The 26,847-nt window shown below is 42.0% G+C and overlaps 1 protein-coding gene across 1 annotated transcript in view; it reads left to right on the plus strand.

The window, feature by feature from the left end:
* The window catches only part of DSCAM (DS cell adhesion molecule), a 465,664-nt gene extending 440,855 nt beyond the window's left edge, over positions 1 to 24,809 (plus strand). Inside the window, exons 32-33 of the mRNA XM_064406016.1 lie at positions 4,862 to 5,164; positions 24,065 to 24,809. Coding sequence (XP_064262086.1) covers positions 4,862 to 5,164; positions 24,065 to 24,408 — 647 coding nt within the window. The 3' untranslated portion in view covers positions 24,409 to 24,809. The remainder of the gene's footprint in view (positions 1 to 4,861; positions 5,165 to 24,064) is intronic.
* The last annotated feature ends 2,038 nt before the right edge of the window (positions 24,810 to 26,847 follow it).

Consider the following 26,847-nt stretch of genomic DNA (forward strand, 5'->3'; position numbering starts at 1 on the left):
TCCCAGCAGCTGCTCATTCCCACTGCTGACAGGATCCCAGCAGCTCCTGGGCATTCCCACTGCTGACAGGATCCCAGCAGCTCCTGCTCATTCCCACTGCTGACAGGATCCCAGCAGCTCCTCATTCCCATTGCTGACAGGATCCCAGCAGCTCCTGGCATTCCCTCTGCTGACAGGATCCCAGCAGCTCCTCATTCCCACTGCTGACAGGATCCCGGCAGCTCCTGGGCATTCCCATTGCTGACAGGATCCCAGTAGCCCCTCATTCCCACTGCTGACAGGATCCCAGCAGCTCTTCATTCCCAGTGCTGACAGGATCCCAGCAGCTCCTCATTCCCACTGCTGACAGGATCCCGGCAGCTCCTGGGCATTCCCATTGCTGACAGGATCCCAGTAGCCCCTCATTCCCACTGCTGACAGGATCCCAGCAGCTCTTCATTCCCACTGCTGACAGGATCCCAGCAGCTCCTGCTCATTCCCACTGCTGACAGGATCCCAGTAGCCCCTCATTCCCACTGCTGACAGGATCCCAGCAGCTCTTCATTCCCACTGCTGACAGGATCCCAGCAGCTCCTGCTCATTCCCACTGCTGACAGGATCCCAGCAGGTACTGCTCATTCCCACTGCTGACAGGATCCCAGCAGCTCCTGGGCATTCCCACTGCTGACAGGATCCCAGCAGCTCTTCATTCCCACTGCTGACAGGATCCCAGCAGCTCCTGCTCATTCCCACTGCTGACAGGATCCCAGCAGCTCCTGCTCATTCCCACTGCTGACAGGATCCCAGCAGCTCCTGGGCATTCCCACTGCTGACAGGATCCCAGCAGCTCCTGGGCATTCCCACTGCTGACAGGATCCCAGCAGCTCCTCATTCCCACTGCTGACAGGATCCCAGCAGCTCCTGCTCATTCCCACTGCTGACAGGATCCCAGCAGCTGCTCATTCCCATTGCTGACAGGACCCTCCCAAGTCACAGGATCAGAGGCTGAGGTCCAGAGGGACACCTGAGCACTGGCCAGTCCAGCCCCTCTGCCTAAAGCAGGGTCAGCAAGGTCTGTTTGCTCAGGAATATCCCCAGATGGCTTTTGAATGTCCCCAAGGGTGGGAATTCCATCTCCTGTGTGGGCAGCCTGTTCCACCTGTTCTGTTCCTGGCTGTGCCTTGATTGGAGCTCAGGTGTCATTGTTCTTCCCTTGCCAGGGTGTTTTTTCTGTAGGTTATTTATGAGGGGTGCCAAAAATGCTTGTAGTGATAATGACAACAAATATTGTGCCTCTAGTTCCTCATTCCACACATATCCTTTGGAAGACAAAGTGGTAAATTTTCCTGTAGCTGAACCAAAAAGCAAAAGTAGGAGAATTTGACTAGGAATGGACAATATTAGTCAGCAAGAATATTCTTGAGTCGTATTTAGAATGGTTTTAGGATTTGAACAACCTTCAGGTTAGTATTTTATTTTCCCATTCATGTAATATTATTTATTCTCAGTGGGAAAGAGAAGGGGAAAAAAAAAAAAAAGGAAAACTGCAAATAGAGTCCGAGTGAAAATCCATTCATAGCACTGAATTCTGTAGCAGCTGGCCAGGATTTCCCTGAGAAACACCATGGGGTTTATTCCTCTAGATGACAAGTGGGGAGACACTGAACACATATTCTGCCTGCAGCCCTCATCTCTTCTTGATGCCTTCACATCATAAATGCAACTGGAAAAAAAAATGTCCTATGCTGAAAAAGCAACAAAAAATGCAAATAAATTATTAAATTATTAACTAGGAGAACCATCATGAAGTAAATCTAATAAAGGTTAAAAAAGAAGAAAGGTAAAATATTTCTCGAAGGGAAGTCTGACCAAATTGAAGCCAGGCTTGCTCTGGCTTCCTCAGAAGGAATTGCCAACTGTCTCTCCTGATTTTAGGAGAAAGGTGTTCATGATCTGTTAGAGCTACAAAGCAGTGGATGTGAGTGGCCTGTCACCATAAAAACCAGTATGACTGGTTTCTTTTTTGTATGAGAACAAGAATCTGACTTCACTCATATTTAGTAATTTACAGCCTGGAGTTCTCAATGTTTCATAATTCACCCTCTTAAACCCCCATGTTTTCTCCATGGGGTTATGGCAGTCACTTGATTGTTCCAGCCAGCTGACAACCTTCAGGCAGAATTATCATAAATGTTTAAGGTTATTAAATATACAAATCTAAATATAAATAGAAGATCTCCTCTCAGAAACCCTTTCTGTAGACACTCCAGACTGCAGGTGCATTTGGATGTGTTCCAACCTGTTGTCACCCAAGGATATTTTCCAATGTGTGTGGTAAAGGGCAGAAATTAAATTTATTGTGTGGTTTAGTAGATAAACTACATCCAATTATGTAAACAGACTTTCTAATCTATATTTTAACAAGCCTGCTTTTCTACTCTGTGTCTACCTTTGAGCTCACAGTGATTTATGTGAGGGATAGCAAGCTTTAAATCAAGAAAGCTCTTCTTGTGCCAAAAAGCAGCTCTGTTACACCACTTGGTTTCTGGGAAAAGAGTAGAGTCCATTTAATTTAAGTGCTTCAGAAGTTTAAAACTTTCAAATAAACATATGTAGCCAAATGATGTGTTCAAGAATCAATTGAGCTAATGTGCACATTTGATCACTTCTCCAATCTGGAGTTCAGATTTCAGGAGCTGCTTGATGCAGTTGATATTTGGCAGAATTTAGCACTTATCAAAACAATTCCAGGCTTACAAAGCAGTAGCTTTTGACCTTAGGAGAAATGCCTGGCAGCAGTTCATAGCTGTGACTGAGTTCTAATGTTCTACCTAGAGGCCATTAGAAATTTCCTGGTCAATCTGTATTCATGAAGCCCAAGAAGTTTTATAAAGTTCACCCTAGGCTTGGATAAACTTCCATCAAATCTAAAGTAGGTGTTCAGGCAGATTGGTTCTGGAATATTCTCCCTCTTGGCGTGGGATGTGGGAAGCTGCAGGTCCTGAGCTTCAGTGGACCAAGCTGTGACCTTTGCATGACCACGATATTCACACGCACTGCTCCATGGCACTGGTCAACTGCTGCCTCCTGGGAGTTTCCAGCTGACCAGAAATATGGGAAGACATCACTGAGGTCTGCCGCACAAATCAAATGTGAAAAACAGAATGATGTTTCCTGTGGGTGGAAAGGAAAAAAAAAAAGAAAGAAAAAAAGAAAAATCAAAAGAAACCCTGTTAAGTTCTGGTCAGCTCCAAATCTTAAGCAAGTTACAGCAGAAGTAGTTGTCATTTTAAATAATGGATGGTCGTGTTTAAAAGTGGCAGGAGTATTGTTCTTTGTGCACAATGAAAACTGATGCAGGGGTGCAGACACACAATAAAAAAGATAAAGATTTGCAATAATGACACACTTGCCTCTGGCTGCTGCAGGAGGTCCATTTTTATGAATTAGCTATTACACTGTGCCTGTTTATTGAACATCACCAGCAATGTCTGAAATTGCACAGATCTTGTGATGAAACATGACTTCTGCCCAAGGAACTTTTCAAAGTCCCCTGCTCTTCCAGCCCACTGGAGTAGAAACACTGTGGGTGCAGCAGCCCAGCAACCCTCTCCCTGCAGAAAGGAGCCCTGCATTTCCAGAGTGCTTTTTAATGTATCAGTAGCCATTTACATCTTCAATAACAGTGTTGTTTGAGAAATATTGATATTCTCGGAAACTCATCAGCAGAAAAGAACAGCTTGTAGGTCATAATAACCTGTGTGTCAAATATGAATTCCCTCATTAGCTTCAGCAGCACTGAAAAAAGGCAACTGAATGACTGCAGGCTGTAGTTGCCAGATATTGCTTTCTGAAGACCTTTGTTCTGAATGAAATGAGTTAGTGTTTTACCTGGTGTCTAGAGAGATAACATCTGAGAGCTACTGCCTTCCTATTTGACCTTTGTTCTCAGCATTTTCCAAAAAAAAAGAAAAAAAATGTATGATGGAAGAAGGACAAAAAGACTTTCCTTTCTCACCTGTACATAGCCCTAGTGAAATATTTCTGAGATGCATTAAAAAGATAAGGCAAAAAAAGCTGTTTCCTATTTTGCAAAATCTGGTTTGTGGTTTTGAAACCTTTTGAAGGCATTTCAGATTTAGAGAAATCATTTTTTTGTTGAAAAAGTAATATTTTTCATGTAGTAAAGGTTATTTTTTATAAAAGAAACATGACTTTAATGCTAAGGCATCTAATGCTGCTCACAGGATAAGGCTGCACTTTAGATTATCTGTAATTGTTGATTTTCTGACTAAACTAACACTTGTGAAGGCTGTCACTGTTAGGTTGGATGTGATACACACACACACGTGATGAGGATCTAACAGGAAAAAATTTTTATTTTGCGTGTTCTCCAGCTTGTATACTCTTAACAAAGCATGATCTTCAGTCATTAACTACATGACAATGATTTATTATATTCATTGGTGCAAAGCAATTAACGTCAATATAATTGGCAAAAGTTTTACAGAAATTTAACTAGGCACGTATACACATCTACTTATGCACATTTACTTAGTCTAGCTTACAAAAATATTTATGAATCTTTTCTAATCTGTTCCCATGCTGGTGGCCTTGTCTTCTTCCTTGCTGTAGGCACACTTGAAAATCATCAGTTGTTATTTCTTCTGTGTCAAACCATGACATTCTGCTAACTCAGCTTTGCTTGTAGGCCAGCTGTCAAGCCCCTCCATAGCAGGCATTTGAAGCAGATCCATTTAATCACCTTGATAATTTCAAGGGCTCTCTGCTTTAGTCTGAAATACCATGCTCGTGGCTTTCCTCCTAAAAACAGACTGTGAGATGTTTTCTCTCTCCCGTTGTTCCCCTTCCTGGTGCTCAGACCGGGCGAGGAGCAGCATGGTCTCCACAGAAAGTGCCTCCTCCACCTACGAAGAGCTGGCCAGGGCCTACGAGCACGCCAAGATGGAAGAGCAGCTGAGGCACGCCAAGTTCACCATCACGGAGTGCTTCATATCAGACACGTCCTCGGAGCAGCTGACGGCAGGGACCAACGACTACACGGACAGCCTGACGTCCAGCACGCCGTCCGAGTCGGGCATCTGCAGGTTCACCGCGTCCCCCCCCAAGCCTCAGGACGGAGGGAGGGTGATGAACATGGCAGTTCCCAAGGCACATCGCCCAGGTGAGGCAGCAGGGAGAACGTCTGGGCCACCCCAGGGAGGGTTTCACGCCACGCCCAGGCTGGGAAGAGGGTGGATCACAATATTTGCTGTTACTCAATGACATAACCGGGGTGTTGTACTTGCAGGGATGCCCTGATGAAAGCAGGAATGATGCAACTGACTCCATGTTCTCAGGAGGCTGATTTATTACTTTATAATACTATATTATATTAAATAATACTATACTATACTATACTAAAGGATACAGAAAGGATACTTACTGAATGTTAAAAAAAAATAATGAAACTTATGACTCTCTCCAGAGTCCTGACACAGCCTGGCCCCCGTTGGTCATTGAGTCAAAACAACTCACACCAGAGTCCAATGAAACTATCACCTGTGGGAAAACAATCTCCAAACACATTCCACACATGAGCAAAACACAGGAGAAGCATATGAGATAAGAATTGTTTTCCTTTTCTCTGAGGCTTCTCAGCTTCCCAGGAGAAAAATCCTGGGCGAAGGGATTTTTTCAGAGAATGTGAATGCCACGCTGGGGTTTGTGCTGATGTCTTTTTGGGGCTACCTAAAAACAGAGGCCAGAAAAAAATAGGTAATAAAAAGTAGTTATATTTATTGGAGGGCCTTCAGGTACATTTAGGGCAGACAAGGCCCCCCAGGGGCTACACCCAAAATGGATGATGGATCAGGGATTTTCACACTTTTATAAGTTTGGTCCATTTGCATATTGGGAGTTAATCTTCCAATTGCAGCTTCAGGTAATGAAGTCATTCACCCCAAGTTTGCTGCCCTCCAACTCAGTTTTGTTTCCATCTCTCAGGGCCTGAGGCAGTGAGGTGTCCTTGATCCCCAGGCCTGGAGAGGAATTGTTGTGTCTGCCCAAAATGGGACAGCAGCAGCTCACACTGTATATGGAGTTTAGAGCTATACACTAAAGAATTGCAGGGTTACAAATATATCAAAAATATAAAAGCTAAAATCCTAATCCCAGCTAATGGAACATGTGAGCACATTCTCCCGTGTACAGAAAACTTGGGAATTTAGGAGCAGAAAGAGGCTGGCTGAGCCATCAAATCCACTCCTCACACTCGCAGCCATCAGGCCATTGACCCTCCTGGGATAAATAAGACCATATGTGGGTGCATCTGCCCATCTCCAGCTCCAACCAGCCTCTAATAAACCCTGTCTCACTGTGCTGCTTCGTGCTTGGGAGCAAAAGTTGGCTCCCATTAACTGCTCATAAAGACAGATTGCAGGAGATGTGCTTGTCCCTTCTGCCTTGTGCCTTGTCAGACTCGTAACAACCCTTTGGTGATGTCCTGGAGCTGCTCCTCTCTCTCTCTTTGACATAACCCAATATCAAACTTGGGATATCTAAATCAGGAGGGAACAAAAAAAAATAAAAGGAGAAAATTAAGGCTTCATCTCCTTGCTGCCTGAAGGTATGTTGCAATGTATTTACAAGGGTTAAGCCATAGTGTGCACCAGCCAGCCTGCTTCTAAGTTTGTTATCAAAGCCTCAAGAATTTGTCAGAGCTACTGAAACAAAAATTCTACTGAATTAAAAAAGAAGAGACTAAGAAACCAAATATCAAGACCATAAAAACTAAATAACAAAAAACTATAAAACATCTAAGCTATAACCAGTCTTATACTCAAAAAAAATACAAACAAAAAACAAATCAACAAAACAAAAATACCAATCAAAAATGTATACTAAATAATTTATTTATATATATATAAACAACTTCTACTTAATCAAGTTAATCAGCTATACAGAAATCCTAAATTTCCCACAAAGGTACTTGAGGTACATTCAACTCTCGGGCTCAAACACATTTCCAGATCACAAACATGGTGTTTTACTGATGCCTTAGTTCCCAACAGCACAGGCAAATTTTTGTGGTACTCTGAGGTCAAGCAGGTTAAAAAAATCTCAGAAGATTTGTCAGTCTTTGTTATAGGATAGAGGATGTGACACAGCAGAGTAGGATTCAAATGGGAAAAAGGCATAATTGTATTTGTTTGCTTTCTGAAAACATGATTTATTTTCTTTTGAATTATTTTATTTTGAATTATTTTATTTTATTTTATTTTATTTTATTTTATTTTATTATTTTATTTTATTTTATTTTATTTTATTTTATTTTATTTTATTTTATTTTATTTTATTTTATTTTATTTTATTATATACATTTGCCAGTGGGAGTGCTGCTACTCAGAACCACAGAAAGTAATCTGAGGTGCTCATCTATGTGAAAAAGAGTAATGAATAATCTCTGGGGGGTCTTTTGTTCAATATTCACTATAGCAAGCAGTGGTTGTGAGCACAGAGGAATGGAAGGGAGGCAGTGGGATCAGGAAGGGTCATTCAAAAGCAGGAAAACTGAAAAGAAAGCATCAAGGGTTTGGCTGGAGAAAGCTGAAAGAAAAATGTGGGAAGAAAAAGCCCAAGCAGAAGGGAGACAGTTATAATACTCAAGGCAGGAAATTAGTGTGTCACACAGATAGATAAGAGGGAAAACAAGTAAGAAATAAAGCAGTGGGAGAAATTGCTGATTTCTGTGTAGTCAAAGGGTAGAACCACAAACCCAGGAGCTGTAGAAACAGATAAAGATAGGAATTCTTTTCATTTCTAGCTCCAAAGAACTAAGATAAATATTTGTCCGTGCTCTGCTAAAGGGAAGCATCTGCATTCACAGCTAAGTCAAAACTGAACTCTTTCCTTCCAAGCAGTCAACAGATTTTTTTTATCATTTCATTTTAACAAATATCTTGCTCTCTTTCCTTTCATGTTCCAAATACATTACTTTTGCATATTTAGTATTTGGAAATATTCTAATATATTCCATATTAAGCTCATTTTCTTGAGGGCAGATAGAACCAAAATTTGGTCCCTGTGCTTGAGCAAAAAAATCTTCCAGGGTTGGAACAACCTTAGAGCCCCTCCAGTGATTTACAGACTTGTAGTCATGTTTAGCTCTGTTATTTTAATGGCTTTATTTTTTTCCCTTACTTTTCTTGATTAGCTTTCCTTTGCAGCAAGGAAAATAAATGTATTATAAAATTAATAATTAGCTTCATTACCTTGAAAGAATAATTGAGTGTTCCAATGGGGCAATTTGAATGTTTCCCCATAAATATTGAATAATGTATTATTAAAGGTCACTTTATGAAGGGTTTTAAACAAAACATATGGATAGAAAAACTTTCAGCAGTAGCTGACAGACCAATATTTTAATTTTCAAGTCAGTGAGGAAACACTTACTGGGCATCTTTCTTCTTTTACCCACCACTTCAGAAATTTGCCAGAGGTAATTTGTAATTCAAATACAATTAATCAAAGTCATTCTCCATTTAAGGACGTGGCAAAGAAATAAAAAAAACTTTGGGTATTTGGTTTCAGTAGACGAGAACATTTGAGATAAATCACTGTGCTGCTTCAGCACACCTTTATTCTTCCTTGAAGTAAATCTTTTCTTTCAAGAGGACTTTCACCTGTTTTCATGGTGCTTTGCTTTTCTTCTCAGCCAATTCAATCTTCCTGGGAAAATGTCATTTTCACTCACTTCTGCCTCTTCTACCTAATTTCTGTCCTCCCTTTTCAGACTGCTGCCTGTTGCAACTAATGGGTGCAGTAAAGTTTTGAGAGTTTGCAATAAGTACTATTTGTTTTTCAAAATAATTCCCAACAATTACAGGACAGTCTGAAGAAAGACTGTGAGAAGAACTTATTTTGATAAATGGGGCATTTGGCAATGAATCCACCCAATGGAAAAGGCTGAAAATTAGCTCACAGAAGGTAACGATGGAGTTTGGTGAATTCCTGGGATGGAGATGAGGCTCGGAGGTTTCTGCATCCTCTTTTTTGTCCTTCGCTTAGACAGGAGTGGCATTGGCTTTTCTCCAGTCTTCAGGCACTTCTCCCAGTCACCATCATCACTCAAACTGATCAAAGTGACTCAAAGACAGAGGCCTCAATGGCATTGCCAGTTCCCTCAGCCCTTGCAGGCACATTCCATCACAGTCCATGCATTTACACATCTCCAGTTTGCTTAAGCATTCCCTGACCTGATCCTTGCCCACCAGGGCTGAGTCTCTTGGTCCAGACCAGACTGTTCCACTGATCTCTTGGACCTGGGATTCCCAAAGGCTGCCCTGCCAGGGAAGACTGAGGCCAGTAAGGCATTCAGGGTCTCAGCCTTTTCCATGTCCTGTGTCAGCAGGTTCCACTCAGCAGTGGGGCCACATTTTCCCTGGCCTTCCTGTTGTCACCATAAACTTACAGAAAATCTCTTCCCTTTTTCCCTTCCTTTTCTTTTTCTTTTCATTTCCTTTTTCCTTTCCCCTTTCCTTTCCTTTCCTTTCCTTTCCTTTCCTTTCCTTTCCTTTCCTTTCCTTTCCTTTCCTTTCCTTTCCTTTCCTTTCCTTTCCTTTCCTTTCCTTTCCTTTCCTTTCCTTTCCTTTCCTTTCCTTTCCTTTCCTTTCCTTTCCTTTCCTTTCCTTTCCTTTCCTTTCCTTTCCTTTCCTTTCCTTTCCTTTCCTTTCCTTTCCTTTCCTTTCCTTTCCTTTCCTTTCCTTTCCTTTCCTTTCCTTTCCTTTCCTTTCCCATTGTCTTTGACATCCCTGGACAGATTCATCTTCAGCTGGGCTTGGCCTTTCCTAACCACATTTCTGAATGTTTGGACAATGTCTCTGTATTCCCTCTGGTTTATTCTTGCCTGCTTCCACCCTCTTGGGTACTCCCTCTCTGTGTCTGAGTTTTTCCAGGAGGTTTTTCTTCATCCATACAGGCCTCCTAGAATTTTTACCTGAGTTTCTGCTCACTGAGCATGGAGAAGGTGATCCTTGAATCAGCTCTCCTAGACAGGCAGACATTTCAGCTGATGGTACAAGCAGCTGTAGATGTTTTCTGCATCATTGTCCTCACACCAGGCCAAAACTCTTTCAAGTATATGGAAAACATTTTTTAAGCAGTCTTCAATTAAAAAGAAAAAAAAAAATCTTTAGGAGTTTCTCTGAGTTTTCAAAAGGAAATGGAACATGGAAGTAAGATTTTTTTAATTAATTCCAACATTTGGTGTTTTGAAAGCATGTCCCACACATCCTTGTGTTCTGATCTTTACAACATCCCAAGCAGATTTGTGGAAAAAGATAATATTAGAACAAACTGTCCAGATAAACTGTGGCTGCCCCTGGATCCCTGGCAGTGCCCAAGGCCAGGCTGGACACTGGGGCTGGAGCAGCCTGGCACAGTGGAAGGTGTCCCAGGGTGGCACTGGATGATCTTTGAGGTCCCTTCCAACCGAAACCATTCTGTGATTATTTGTAGTTCATGCCTCACCATTAACAACAACACCACTACTTTCCCTTTTGTAGTATCACATTACAATCTGCCAAGCAAACTGGAATTGCTGCCTGACAACAGCCTTGGCACAGCTTCCCAAAAGTGCAGGGGTGGATGCAGACCTGCCCAGGAGGAGCTGTGGACTGCACAGAGCTCTCAGACCTCATCTGCCCACACCTTGGGTGTGAGCACCTGTAGATGGTGACATTTTTCAGGAAGCCATCAGGATAGTCATGTGTCCCAGGAGGCACCTTAAAAGAGAAAATTGAAGCAGTAAAAACAGCACAGCAGGATTTTAAAGCTGTGGGATAAATCCCATCCTTTACAAAAGTGAGTCTTCTCAGCTCCTTTGCAGTGTTAAAATCCTTCAAGCTGTAAAAATGGTGGCAACACATTGTTTTCCTTGCATCTTTCTCAGCATCAAAACTCCCAGAAATTTGGGATTTGGAATATTGTTCTCCTCCCCACAGCTGTCATTAACTAGCAGTTTGGTTAGTTAGATCAGGTCCTCAAGGAATCATTTAAGCAGGGCAAAACTGAGGCAATTTTTCATATAAATATTCATAAATTTCAACAATTGTAAACCCAAGTTTACCTGTGAGGTTGACAAATGAGCCAGTCCCTCATCCTCCAAAAAAGGGACAGAAATTGGAAAGAAATGCACTCTCTTCCTACCTCCCACTGTGCCATCAAAGAGTCTGTAATGTAGAAAAATGGAAGATAATTGTAGAGGTTCAAAGAGTTTTATAATAATGTTCCCTTTTTTTCTGTTTTAAGAATAATAATCACAAATTGAGTTATCATAACAATTATTCTTCACTGCAATAAACATTGCTGGAGCAGTTTATTAAAAATAGATTCCCATTATTATAAAATTAAATCTCAGTAATAGCCTCAGCCAAGAAGCCTGTTGGGCTTTTTCTTCTCTTTACTCCTAAATTATTGTGCTGGAGAAAAGAACTGCTATTAACTGGGAAATATTTTGATATTTTTGCATCCCAAGTACTATTTATGTCGGGGTTCTTTTGTGGACAGACCACTTATTTGTATCCCCTGGCAGTGGAGTTCATGCTTGGAAGGAATAACATCAGATGAGGGCTTGAATGGGAAATATCTAGAAAATTTTAATTTCTTTCAATTTGCAGAAGCTTCCTTTCCCACGGGGGTACTGCAAAATCGGATCCCAAATTTTTCTCTTTTGCTAGTCAGCAGTAAAAAGAACCTTTGATTATATTTGACATTGCCCTTAGGGGTTTGTTTGACTTGGACCAGGAATTTCTCTACCTGATGTCACAAAACAAGTTCAAGGTCATTTTTGACCATTCCACCTCCTCAAAAGTTGGGAGAGATCACATGAAGGACTAAAGCACCCCAAATATGATCCCAGAGAAGAAATGTCTCTCAGGGATCTCTAGTAGATTTGGAAATCTATTTAAAGAATCCCAAGATTTTATATCTCAGAACTTCCTCCACAAACTTTCAGCTGGTGAAAGGAACCAGTTTGGAAAGAAGCCTGCTCATAAGTGGGGAGAAATAGCATTTTTGAAGAGGCAAACTCTGAAAAAAAAAGATTTTCCAGGGACTGATTTCACAGCTATGAAGATTTCTGGGACATCCCACTCTCCACAGGGAACCTGAGTGCTCTCCTGGGTCCTTCCACCTGCACAAAGCAGGAGCTCCCCTTCTCCCAGCCCTGCTCCCCTGGAAGCACTTTCCTCCTGCTGTCCTTGTGTTCTTGCCTGAACAGCAAGAACACCATTTCTCTCCATTTTCCAGCCCTTCTCCTTGGCCCCCATGTCCCAGAGGAGGTTTGAACAGCTGACATTGCCTTTTAACATCAGCCCAAGGCCTGCTCTCAACCCAGCCCTCACCATCCAGATTTGGGCACTTTTTGGGTTTTCACAGCTGGGCACCTCAGACCAGCAGCCCCAGTCTAGCTCTTAAACCTACTGCATGTTAACTAGGAAAAAATACTGATTTACCTTTCCAGCTTTGCTGAATGATCAGGTTCTCTCTGTATTTCAAATGCCTTAATTAGCATTTTTGACCCAATTTGGAAATTTCTCACTGTTTTGACTAATCCTGATGACTGAACAGCAAAGCCTTAACATGCAGACAAGCCTTGAGCTAAAGAATGCAAGTAATTTATTAAAAGATTTACCAGGGTCCCTTAAATGCAGTCTGGATATCACCTGCAGTGCCTAAATGTTGTTTTAAACACCCAAGTCAAGAAACAAATCTTCTTTTCCAGAATTCAGTCACTGCAGCTAAAAATAAGCTGCTTAGCATAATGAGAAAAATAAGAATCAGGCAGCAGTAGAAGGCACAGTATTTTTCCAGTGTCAGCCCCAAGATGTGAACTCTTTAGCACTGACCTGTGGGTTCAGGGGTGAAGGAGCTATTGCCCTCTGACACAGGGATTAGGGTCTGTTTAGGGACTGGATTTTTGTTGGAAAGCTGCTGACAGAGCTCCACTGACCATGGCTGAATCCAACACAAATTCGGCCACAGGGGATTCAGCAAAGGCTGGGACTCTTGGCAGCTCACCTGTAGCCTCCTTTCCCCATGCCTGTTATATGATCCTGACTGAAAATGGGGAATAATTCCATTAATTCCGTTGTTTCCAGATCCAAAACTGAATGTCTTGAGGATGCAGAGGAATCTATGTATCTTTCTGTTGTTGTTGTTCTGAAATCCCACAGCAAAGTACACAAAGGCTGAGATAAGGGTTGTTTTCTGGTCTGGTTTTATATTTGCACTGTCTGGTTCGAAATGCAGAATATATATGAAATCTATATATATGAAAATTTTGAAATAGAATATATATGAAAAAATATGAATATATATATATATATATATATATACACTCGCTGTGTATCATGTGTATACAGAACAAAGAAATCCCCATCCTGACTCTACAGTGGGAGACCAAAATTCAGTTTTGAGAGAAGTACATAAGGAGACAAATCAAAATAAGCAGGTGGAAAAACAGAAGGACAGGCATAGAGTGGGGAAAAAACCCTTCTTGTCTACATTTTTAACAGTAGTAAATACTCTTAGCATGACTGTTAATTTGTATATATATATATATGTGGTGTATCCTGAAATTACTCCCCTAGATGAGCATCTCTAATGTTTCCATATTAAATCTTCTGTGCATGGAACACCTTCTCTTTAGTTTCTGTGCACTGTTGGAAAAGCAGGAGCACGTCACAAAAAGACAGACTGTGCCATTTGCTGCTTATCCTAGAAATGGCACATCAGTGATGAGAGGAAATTGCCTTTATCTTGTCTCAGGTTTTATTTCTGTGGAGTATCAAGAGCTTTTTCTCCCTCAGCTGAGAAAAGCTGAATGTTCTGCAGGGATGAAAACCATTTAATTCTGCATTTAATTTGATGTGACTACATGCTTGATATCATTGGCTTTGTTTTTCATTCTGGTGGATTTGCAGACAGGAAGACTCACACTGCAAGTTTTTAACCATGCCAGTACAATAAAAATGAACTTAAACAGCTTCAGATCAGAAGTTGAAATACTCTGGGATCAGAAAGGAAAACAATATCAGTGTGAATCTTGAGTTTAAATAGGACAGCTGTTCAGTTACAAGATTTCTGTGCAATTGTGATGGGGAAGTTCCATTTTAGGTACTAGGGGAGATGTCTGCAACATAAATTGAAGTCACTGGTGGCACTGGACCAGGTTTTCCAGAGAAGCTGTGGCTGCCTCATCCCTGGATGTGTTCAGAGCCAGGCTGCACTAGGCTTGGAGCAGCCTGGGATAGTGGAAGGATTTGAAATGAAATGATGTTTAACATCCAACTCGGACCCTTCTGTGAGTCTGTGATTAAAGCAATATAAATTATTTTTACAATTGTCACCTCTGAATCAGTGATAGTGATGTTAGGAAGAGATTTTTTTTAATTAGAGGAGAGAAACAAGTGGTACCAGTTCCTCAAAGACACTGTGAGGAGTGTGAAACAGAAAAATTACCTCCTCCTGATGCTTCCTAATTTAGTCTTTATTTTGATTTCAAAATAACACTGACTTTGGAAAAAGAAACAGCATCTCAAACTGTGCTGGTTCAGGATACTCTTGGGGGGTTTTTTTTACCATTTCTTCCAGACTAAAATTTGCACATTAAGGAAAACCCCTCCCTCCCTCCAAGAATGCTCATTTTCTATATTTTGATTAGCAAAAAAAAATCTTATTAAAAGTGAGCAGTTTTTTAAATTTTATTTTGGTTTTCTAAAGTGGATTATTTTGTTTATATATACATATAAGCTGCAGCTATTAGACTACCCACGTTGTCTGTAGCTTTAGACACATTTGATTGAGCTGAAGTTACTGAAGAGTTTTATGCCTTAAGCAAGGATTACATTTATCAGTAAATTTTCAGCTACTTTCGTGTTCTTACATTCACAACTTCAATATTAAATTGTTAAAACTACCAGCAAAAGTTCCAAATCAAACCAAAGATGCTGTGTCCACTTCAATAAACACAACAGATATTTTATAACACTTCTGCGAAGTGCCCCTAACTTGAACCTCACTTCTACAAAAACTAGATTTTTAATTTTGAAAATTTCACCTTCACAGTGCTGGGACACAGTGTGTGTGATTTTTGCTGTCAGCCAGCTCAAGGCTGGGATTTCCATCCAGACAAGAACAGATCCAGCCCTGCTTTAAAGTCCTTACAGACATTTACAGCCATTCCTGATTTAATTAACTCAGGCTCTGTTGTTCCCCCATGCCAAGAGGACCTGAGTGTAATCTGAGCTCTACAGGAGAGCTGGCACTACCACACCTGAAAATGGAAACCAAATCTTACCTGCAAGAAAGGTCATGCTTGTGCTCTTCTTGGGAATTAAAGCAGGAAATCATACCACTAGAGAAAAAAAAAAACTTTCGTTTTTAACAGTCCTAATCTGACTGTAGTGATGGTCTGTGCCATCCATGGAAAAGCTTTATGTGCTGGCCTTGAATGCAGATGGATTTCAGTGTGGAAATATTCAGCACCCCTAATTTAAATATGAGATGTAAAACGCAATGCCATTGTATCAGAAGCCACCCTATTTCCTGGTTACAATACCCTATAAATGTATTTCAGCCTATTAGATTTTGCCACACAATGCTGCTAATAGTTCTAACACCACATATTATTCTGAAAATGTCAAATTATTTCATCGTCACAGTGTTGGGACACAGTGTGTGTGATTTTTGCTGTCATCCAGCCCAAAGTAACCAGCAGCAGGGGTTTCCTTCCAGACAAGAACAGATCCAGCCCTGCTTTCAGGTCCTATTACTAGGACCTTATAAATAATAGGTCACCTCTTATTTTCCTGCACATTGCCTTGCTACACTTCATCTTTCACCGTTCTAATTCTCCAAAATATCTGGGTTTTATTGCAAGGCCATCTTTTGAAACTTGTTTCTAGTTCAATCTCTCTCTCAGCCATGCCATCTCTATTCCACAGCCTTCCTAAGTCAGCACACCTTCTCTCAGAGTTTGCATGCAAACTCTTAAATATATAAGGCTCTGTGAGCTTTCAGTCAGCTTTTGAGAGTCCTTTACAAATCCATTTCTCACACCTGGAGAGGTCAACAGAGCAGCTCCAGCTGATTCCAGTGAACTCTGAAAACTCCTCACCTCTCCAGCCTCTGTGCTGAATCCAGGCTCCCAGCACATCTCAGGAATAAACCTGTTTCCATGGAGCCACCATCGATTTAACCCCCAGCCGAAGTGATGTATAATTGAGCAGCTTCACTGCACCCAGGACCCGCAAATGAGTTTCAAAAGTCCAGCCTTGCTAACCAGGGGCACCTCACTGAGGTTTTCAGCACGGTTTTCCAAGTTTTCCCAGCCACTGGGCAGGAGGGTGCTGTGTCAGAACATCCTTAAAAATGCATGAAGCCGCTTGCGTGACAAGGCGCAGACGGGGAGGGAGCGCTCCTGGCCTTACCTTTTCTGTCACCATTTCATTATTTATTGACAGATTTGCTGACTTTAGTCCTGGGGTGGGTATTGATTTACACAGTGAGGCCCCTTTTACATGTTTTTATAACTTAGACACCTCATTAAATCCAAGCAGGAAGGGATCAGTTGTGCAGGTGCAGCAGCCCTGTGAGGCTGGAGATCCACATGGCTTATCCATAGGGTCTAAATCTATCTGGATTTAATCAATTTTTCCCTTTCTTACTCAGCTCAGTGTCAGAGAAACCCTTAAAAATACATCAGTTCTCCTTAAAGTTACTTCTGGAAAGGACAAAGCATCTGGCAGGTCTTTTGAAAGTGCAGCACTGTGTTAGAGACCCAAGTTCTGCTTAGAGAAATGCAAAAAAACGTGCTTCAATTCCTGTTCCATTAGATCTTCCAGGAAGAGGTAACAATGTGATAATCAAGGCTCCTGCCATCCTCTCAGGCAGCTGCACAGTCTCTTATGTCAGTGGAGTTCAGATGGATGATCTCAGTTCAGCTACAGCAGTCATGCTTTTGCTTTAAGACATCTTGATCAAAGGCTTTTTCTTGGAATCAGAAGGCTTAAATCTAAATAACAAAATGAATCACCTTTTAAAAAAGAGAAAAAAAATCCATATTAGTTGGAATCCTCATTTTCAGTCACTTAAACCTAATCTCCAGTAAGTAGAAATCAATTTAAAGTCTTGCTGAAATCAATAGAGCCAGTGATTTATAGCAGTAGCAAATTTGGCTCCTGAACTACAGATTTCCTGATAGCCTGGTGTTCCTTAAGAGATAACTCCAACGATTGTAGTCAACAGCAACTGTTGTTTTTATTTTGTTCTGTGAATCACAGCTGGTATTTTGAGTATTTTTATGAAAATGCCAGTTCTAGAAGACTGCAATGTGAAACACTTAACTAGGTGTTAGGGATCTCCAAACCATCCATGAGGGTGCAGTTTTTGTGTAGAAAGTCACAAAGTACAGCCCTGCAGGGGTGACAGGGAATTCTCATTTCTCCAGCTAGAAATGGGAAACCTGGCTATTTCTCTAGCATTTTTCACCTATTTAGGTGAAAAACATAAACAGCAAAAGGGTGAGGTGTTTTTCTGCCTGCTGAAGCACAGGGAGAAGCACGAGAGGATGTGATGCTGTGGGTCAGAGAGCCAGGAAGGGCAGGCTGGCAGCTGAAATGAGTCCTGCATTCAGTCAGTTTAAAAATACCTCCCAAATGCTGAGCACATTAATATTTTTTCCTGGGCACCTGAGCAGAGGTTGAAGCTGCTCTGGAGAAGGGAAGGGCACGTGCCTGCTCTCACAGCAGCTTTTTCACTAATGAGGAAGCTGTCTCCTCCTTCCTTCCTTTCTCCTTCTGCTGCTTGGCTGTTCTCAGACCTTCTGCCATTTATTCTGGATCACCTGAGAGGATTATTAAATCCAGTTTTTGTCTTGAAAAAGTGGCCTGAGCAGGAGCCTGTGTGTGCTGATAATGGTGTGCTCCTGTTGACAGAGAGTGAGCCGAGATTCTCACTCATATGGCCAGTCAGAAATTTGCACTTGGAAATTCCATCTCCGTTTCCATTACTGATCAACTCTGGCTCTAGAGAGTGGAGCCCTGGCATTCAAAGCACTCTTCAGAAATTTTTACTCTATTTTTGGTATTTTACTGCAAGAAAATATTATCAATTATCAAGAAAATTGGGAAGGCAGCTCCACACTGAGCAGATCCTGGGACCTGTATCGGCCGAGCAAGGAGGTGCAGGACTGATCCTCTTCACCCTCCCTTCTTTGCCAAGCAGGACACAGGGCCAAGCTAAGCAAATAATTGGCTTTATTGCTCATTAAATGTGTTTGTCCCTGGTGCTGCAGAGCCCTGCAGGTGAGGGGATGGTTTCGGCGCAGTGCGGACACGAGATGGACAGGCAGGGAGCACCAGCAGCTTTCCAACCCTGACAGCAGCAATTGTGAGAAATGTTACTGCTGCTATCAGCCTGGCTTCAGACCAAGCTGCTGCTGTCCAAGAAAGCTTTGCCTGCTAGGTTTTTAATGGTGTGTCAGTTCTGGATGTGACAAAGGCCTCTGAGCATCACTTACACTCGTTTTTTTTTTCAGCAAACCTCTCACCTTGTCCTTGCAAACTCTTCACTTTTTCCTTGTTTCTAATGCGAGTTTTCCCTTATATGCAGTCTTTGTCCTGAAAAACAGGCTGTGAGTAGCAGCAAAGGCTTCACTGATTTATTTACCGTGCTAGTGAGCTGGAAAAACCAACTGTAATTTTTTAATCAGCATAAACCTGAGCTTGGAACTACGTCAGCAGCTCTGTCTCCTTTGCTTCCTTTCAAAGGAAAACACATCCCATCAGTGCTTCCCCTTCCAAAGTCAGCAAAGCCAAGAGATGCCCAGCAGAGTGGGACTCCATCTGCACAGCACTTGTACACCCCCAGCACTGCACAAGGTCATAATTTGCTGCTAAGTCAACATAATTACATAATCAGCACCTTTCCTGAGCTTACAGGGCTGTAGGGACTCCACCCTTGCAGGGTTTCTGATCCCATGGAATCATCCCAGAGAAATCTCTGAGAGCTTTTTTCCTGCCCACTCCCCTCTTGAAGCAGGATGTGTGAATGCCCTGTTCAAGCAGTCTCATCCTTACCTTCGTTAAATAAAAAACCCTGTTGCAGTCACCAGCCCTGCTCCTCAAAACCTCCTGAGATAATCTCTCAAATAGCACAGAATTTCCTCCACATGGCAACCACAACTTGAAAACCCTCAGGCTGTCACCCTCACTGATGGTATCTCTGTTGGAGTGTTGTGAAGACAAATTGCTTTTGCTTTAGTGGAGGCTCTGATTCATGAAAAAATGCATAGACCTCTCATGTAAAAACTTGGTAAGAGCATCTTTTTTTGCAGTCTGTGATGATCCTTGTATTGAAAATAGCACAAATCCTTAGAATTTTTTTTTTTCTGGAGTAGATGAAAGCAAAAAGAAAAACACCATGCAAGCTCTCTGGCATTTGAAAGAGGAATGAGGTAAATCTGTTGGGAGAAAGGAGTGCTTCCCAGCTTGGTTTAGTTCTGCAGACGAGACAGCTGTCTTGAATAAAATCCAAGAAAAATTCAGCAGTGATGTTTTTCCCTGCATGTAGCCTGTCAAATTCATCCCAACCCTTCCCACACCTGAAGCTGACCTCTGGAATATGGCAAAAAATGTCTGTTGGTTTTTTTGCAAAGTGTTTTATATCAGCTTAGTTGTACTGAAATAAGGATAAATTGTTTTTATTCAGTGTTGCATTTACGCAGAAAATACTCTTTTTTTGGTAGAATGTGTTGCTTATTATAAATATCACAGTAAGTGATTTTTAGCATTTGTTTACAAATATTTATCTGAACTAACATTTTCTTAAATGTACTATACTAAATAATTCATTAGAGGGCTGGCCATTAAGGAAAAAAAACTGAGGTAGCTCTGGTTTAAATTGCAGCATTCAGATTTGACTGGGTGCTTATTATTTCTATACAAACTCAAGGTTCTTATACAGCAAATTCTCCTTTCTTAAAAATTGCAGAATCACTGAAAGGTCAGGATGGAAAGGGGCCTCTGAAGATCATCCAGTCCAAACCCCATTTTTAAAAATGCATCAGAAAATTGTAGTTTTAGAATGTCTTTTGTACTAATTAAGCCAAAATGCATGAATTATTAAACATGCTCATTTACAGTGCTCATGCACTTGAAAGGTTTGCTTTCATTACTAATAAGGCACAAACATAGCTGAAAAGAGGTAATTAGAGCATCAAAGGCAATGAACCATCCTGAAACTTCATAATGTTTTGCCCAAAAAAACGTCATTCAGCTGAACAGCAAGAAACCAAAAAAATGCCTACACTGTTGTGTCCAGAGGATGAGAACCAAAGTCTTCCCAAGCAGCTCCAGAGATACAGCAAGAAGCATTTTTTTCCTGCTCAAAAATACCTTCAGAATTGATGTAGGAATGGCAAAGGTGAACCCCTGTGGTTACATTTCAAAGATTGTGTTTTCAAGTCAGAAACCCATTAGTTCTTCTAAATCAAAGACTTTTTCTTTTTTTTCATCCTGTGAGACCGTTTCAACCCTAGCACAGAAGAAAAAAGTTCCATTCTCAAAATTTTTCTTTGCCAGTGATTTTAATAATGTGCCCTGTTTTACAAGCAGTTGCAGGGAGAGATGCTCCTTGCAGATGAGAAGGAGCACTGATGCTTTTTATGATGGGGAAATGTGTACATCACATCAAATAATGAGGGCTCTGCATAAACCATGTCAGAGATTGTGCTTTGAGTACCCAGCTTTGGAGAACGAGTTACACTCTGTGGTTTCTCATTACTGAAATCCTGCTGGAACTTTGCCCCCAGACATTTAGAAAATTGCAGTAAAATGACTGCATATTGTTTACACAGATTATTGACTATGCTTTCTTATGTAGATTTAAGGAGGGGGGGAAAAAGCTCTTTTTTACATAGCTCCAAGCTCCTAAATACACTTGAGAAATGTCTAGACAGCAGCTTGAAAACCAGCCTCCATCTCTGTAAGGTTCAATGCTCATCTTTTTTGTAGTCCACTGATACCCGTGGCTCTCAAGAAGCAGCAAATGTGCCAAGGCACAGAAGCAGCTCCTGAGGTACCCAAGGGAGCTGTCAGTGAGCCACGCTCCAGCTGCTGCTCCACACCAGCTCCTTCCTGGAAAGTCAACCAAAAAAAAAAAGCAGAAAATGAAGTAGAAAGAAGTAGCAGGTGTAAAATGTCCTGGCTGGTGTTAACAAGGCAGTGGCAGCCCCTCACGGGCAGTGCTGGGTGACAAACACCTTTGGGAAAAGGCCGATTGTTGTGGGAAATGGAAACGTGGAGTGGTTTGGGTTGGAAGGGATGGCAAAGCTCATCCAGTTCCAACCCTGCAGCCACAGGCAGTGACACAATCCACTGTGCCAGGCTGCTCCAAGCCCCAGTGTCCAACCTGGCCTTGGGCACTGCCAGGGATCCAGGGGCAGCCCCAGCTGCTCTGGCAATTCCATCCCAGCCCTGCCCACCCTGCCAGGGAACAATTCCTCATTCCCAATATCCAGTCTAACCCTACTGTCTTTTAGTTTAAAGCCATTATTCCTTATCCTATCACCCCATGCCCTTGTCCCGAGTCCCTCTCCAGCTGTCTTGGAGCTCCTTTAGGCACTGGAAGGGGTTCTGAGGTCTCCCTGGATCCTTATCTTCTCCAAGCTTAAAAACCCCAGCTCTCCTCTCCTATCTCCAGAGCAGAGATGCTCCAGGACTGGGTTCAACATAGAAAATTTTTCTTCTTCTGCTGGGGCTGAGGGACCCCAGTGGAGCATGGGAGTGGGAGAAAAACCCCCTTTTCTGACCCCAGCAGTCTCCAAACATTCCTGGCGGGAGGGAAGTCATCACTTTAGCATCAGAATTAGTCCCAAAGCTCTCACACCTGCTGTTGCCATCTCCGAGGTGCATTTTGCTGGCCCTGACAGTGAAACCCCCACGGCTGAGACAGCCAAACCAAGCTCCTCAAAACATCCATTGCACAGAGGGCAGAGACAGATTTGGGGAGCATTACACTCATTCCTACACTCTCTCTGCCACTGGGGAGGAGTGGGGCAGGAACAGAACATAATTCTCCAGGATATCGCAGTGCTGCACAAGGCACAGCCACAGGGAGTGAGTGGCACAAGAACTTCCCATCCTGGCTGTCTCCTCCCCTCAGAGGGAATGCTCCTTGGAGCCAAGCAACCCCACAACTGCATTTTGGAAGGGACTTGCACTACAAGGGGATGCAGAAGCAGAAGCAGTGATGTGACCAAGGGTGCCAAGGAGACAGGGCAGGTGTTGGATGTGCCCATGGGCAGCTTGGCTCAATGCCTGGGGAGAAGTGCAGTGAGTTGGTGCCTCCCTGCTCCTGTGTCCATGTCCTGCTGTCCTTCACCCCAGCAGCAGCAGCAGCAGCAACGTTGCTGCCTCAGCTGAAACAGGTCTGACATGCAGAATTGTGCTTGGCATGAAAGGTACTGCAGGAGAATCAGGCAAACCAAGGAGTAAAACCAATTAAAGTTAACACCACCCATTCCTCAAGAGGCAATCAGAGTGATTATCATGACAAACCTCCCCCTCTCCCTCCAACTCCACGGTGTGTGTCAGGCTCATCTTGAGATACTCCACGGGGGTAAAACACCACGTGCTGTGAGCCTCTGCTGGAGATGCATCCAGAAAAAGACATATGGTGTTAGACTGTGCCTGAGGGATTTCTATAGGAATAAACACAGATTCTGGCCAAATGCAACTCCTCAGCAATTCTCTGTCTGTGACCTGGAATTACAGATAGAGCAGATGCTGTTGGTCTTTTAGCTAAGACTTGCAGTGCCTTGACTTACGTGGGAAAGCAGAGGACCTGTTTTATTTTAGGTCATTGGACAGCTTTTAGCTGGGCTAGAAAGAACAAAATTGTTATACATTGTTTTATTATGAAGAACTGCTTTCCTGGTCTGTTGTTTATGCCACTGGCACAGGTCAGCCTTAATTTCTCCTGCTGTAAATAGCTCAGGGAGAGCTACACAGGTGGTGTGGTGCCAAGAGTCTCCTGCTTTAAACATTCAGGATGCATCCCATCTGTAGATGAGGCTCTGGGTTTGATGTCAACCATAAAAAAAGCAGCTCCACACCTGCAGAGATCTGTAAAGAAAGGAAAATACTGCTCTGAATGCTTCTGTAACTGTGCTTTTTTTTCATACATAGGTGAGGTTACACCATCAAATATTTTTAGAAGGGAATGTCATTATGTGCCTGATTGCCTCTCATTTCCTTGAAGGATCATCATGAATGCCTAACAGGCCCAGGAGTCAGGGGAAATAATGAATAAGAGGTTTTCTTGACAATACAAAGCAGAAAGTTGATGCAAGAGCTCAGGTGCCAGTCCCAGTGCATTTTGTTACCACAAAACCAGCAGCACCTTGGTGGTCAGAGTGGTAAAAAATTATTAGTGAATTAAACACAGTGCTGATGGCTGACAGTTAAATTCTGTTATATGAGGACAAGAATGCTTCTGTTTTAGTAAGAAATCTCTTGAAGACTACAGCCTTAGCACTCTTGCACACATTTAAAATAGTTTAGTCATTCTACTCAAGATTGGGACTCATTAATTGGAATTGTGAAAGTTTCCATTTAAAATGGAAAATAAAAATCAGAAATTTACTGAGCCTCCACATTTTCCAAGTTTTTGACAAAGGAAAACCAAGACCTTTTCTTTTCAGATTTTGAGAAAAAGCTCCTGGTCTTTTCATTTTATCTCCTTCATGCTGTGAGTGTATGTGAAGAACATTGCACTTCTCATTCCATTGTGAAGCAAATATTAAGAGCGAATTCCTGTGGATCCTCCCAAAAGGAATTTGTTGCACAATTCTGTAAGATCACAGCACAGTAAATGGCTGACAAATAATCTGTCAGTGATGAATTCTGATCACAGATCCTCCCCTTTGGTGGCCAAACCAGCTCAAGCCGCTCCCGCCGGGCGAGCGCCGCGCGACGCACGGCCCAAAATAAAATCTCACCTCTCCCTTTTGCCTCCCCAGGTGATCTCATGCATTTGCCACCCTACCTTAGGATGGACTTTTTATTGAACCGTGGCGTGCAGGGCACGAGCAGAGACCTGGGTTTGGGGCAAGCCTGCTTGGAGCCACAGAAAAGCCGAACCTTGAAGCGTCCCACCGTGCTGGAGCCGATCCCCATGGAGACATCCTCCACGAGAGATGTCCAGTCATGGCAACCTGGTGCTGTGGCAACGTTACCTCAGCGAGAAGGAGCTGAGCTAGGACAGGCTCAAGCAAAAATGAGCAGCTCCCAAGAATCCCTGCTGGACTCCCGGGGCCACTTGAAAGGAAACAATCCCTACGCAAAATCTTACACCCTGGTATAACGAAAAGAGCATGGCTGGACAGTGGCTGTAAATATTTACATTGAAAAACAAAACAAACAAACAAACAAAAAGTCCAATGAAAGCTACCTTTTTTTTATTGAATTCCAATATTTATAATTAAAGAAGAAGATTGCCAAAATATTTGACAAAAAAATAATAATATGAACGACAGACAGTGCAAAGACTCTCTTGCTTTTTTTCTGTCTGAGTGTGAGCTTCATCTGACTGGACATCTGAATTTTTGGGTAAAAGAGTCCAGTTTTCTGATCTTCACAAGCGTTTGTGTTTTTACTGATTTTCTACGAAGTGCATGGAGACTTAACAAAAACATTTTAACTGGAAGTTCCATCAGACAAGATTTAAAAGGGAAAAAAAAATCACAAAAAAAAAAAAAAAGAAAATCACCCTCTTTGTGAATTCAACAGGAACATTGATTTGGAAAAACAAAAAGTCTTTTGTCATGTTTGCACTTTTTTTTTTTTAATTAGAAAATGGGTCCTTGATTGTTCTTTTTTTTGTTGTTAATTAGGATGAGTGATGTCAGTGGAGTGAGGAGATTGATTTGGGTTTTTTTTTAATATTAATTTAATGAGACACTCTTTGCATTTTGTCTATGCGAAATAAAAGGGTCTTCTGCCTTTATTTGTGATGTCTGCTTCCATCACCTTTTGCTGTGGTTTTCCCAAAGGGTGATAATCATGTCAGTGCCATCCTCTGAGTAATGTCTTCTATTGCCTTGGCAAAAAGGAACTCAGGGATCACATTTTTGGAAAAAAAATTGGGATTCACTTTTTTTTCTGCCATGAGGCAAAGAGGGCAAAGGCTTCAAGCCCTGAGTGCTCTGAACCAAACCCACCCAGGACTCAGCATTTGGTCCATCTCATACAAGAAGGTTTTGGTTGAGCTTCAATATTTTTTGGATCAGAAGAAATGCGTTGACGTTATTTTACTTCCTCCTTAGAAATGGATCTTTATTCCATTTGGGAGCAGCTCTTATGGAAATTCTTTGCTTACGTAAGGACTGGGGTGGAAAAAAACCGAAAACTTTTCCCATAATAGGAAAAATGGGAGGAAAAAAGTTATTCCAGGTCTTTCTTTAGAGGAAAAAAAAGCTTGTTACGTGGGAGCTGTCAGCTCGCATTACTTTGTTGCATCCTCTGATTCCATGAGAAGTGATATTGCTTGTTTTATGCAGAGCATAAATGATTGAGTACCACAGTCGGTGTTTTTAACACAACAGCCTCGCTAAGTGCCTCCTCGTGTGTGCCCTGGCCACTTGTGTGTGCCCTGGCCAAGGCAACACGAAGCAGAGCATCCCAAATTGGTGCCAAAACGCTGCTCAGCACTGGCTGGAGGTGCCAGCCGTGCCCTGGCAGCAGCAGAGCTCGGAGTGCTCGGGCAGGGTGGGAGCTCCCCGCGATTTCCGTGGCTGTGGGCATTGCTAACGCGAACATTTCTGCACCATGCTCAACTCAGATTGCTCTAAAACACAAAAGTGCAGCAATGCCTGGTTGTTTTGTCACTGTTTTAAATGGGATTGTGCTGTTGAAAGGGCACTAAGTGAGCCAAGTACTTTAAGTGTCTTGAAATGAATCAGGTGGAGCTTGCACCCCTAGCTCTGCCAAGCCCAAGGGCTAAAGGTCTGCAAAGTTCAACAGAAGAGGCCAGATGAAGACATCCTCAAGGTATGTACTTCTTCTAGACCTGCAGATTGCTGAGATGTCACTTAAGGGATCATTTCCCATCTAGTCTGCATGTCTGACCAATATGGTTATAAAACATTAAAAAAATTTTAAAGTACACCAAAATATAAATAAACCAAACCCCCTCTCCCCCCCAAAAAAAAAAAAAAATCCAAACAAAAAAAAGCAACAGCCAACCTTTTGCCTCCAAAGCAGAAATTAAAAATTAAATGTTAAGAATTACCCATTAAGTATTTCCAAACAGAATGAAGTAACTATCTGTTAGCATTATGTTTTAGTTATGGGGGTGTTCGGTCAAAGGTTGGGCTCAATGATCTTGGAGGTCTTTTCCAAGCTTAACAATTCCATGAAAAAAAAAAGATTAAGCTATTCATTTGCTTTGGTTTGATGTGTTATTTCCTTTTCCATAGAGAAAAATGGTGTTAATAAGAACCTAATTAAAACATGCAGAAAGAAATTTCTTTTACTATTTCCTATTGAAAAAACACAGAAAATGAAACTTTTATAGAAGATTTTGGGGCAATTCAGTCCTATTTTATTCCCTCAAAAGTCTTTCTGCTGTGCTCAGCTTGAGGTGGATGGGGCATTAGCACTGCCATGTAGAAATAAAAATTGATTTACTCGGTAGCATTCAGGACTTTTGAGTCTCCAAACACTTTCATATTCTACATTCAAAGCTTCCTCCTTGTCCTCTGTAAAAAGGTGAAAAGCTTTTGGACAAAATTGAGGTTTGATG

The sequence above is a fragment of the Passer domesticus genome, chromosome 2, assembly GCF_036417665.1.
Source record: "Passer domesticus isolate bPasDom1 chromosome 2, bPasDom1.hap1, whole genome shotgun sequence".
Taxonomy (NCBI): domain Eukaryota; kingdom Metazoa; phylum Chordata; class Aves; order Passeriformes; family Passeridae; genus Passer; species Passer domesticus.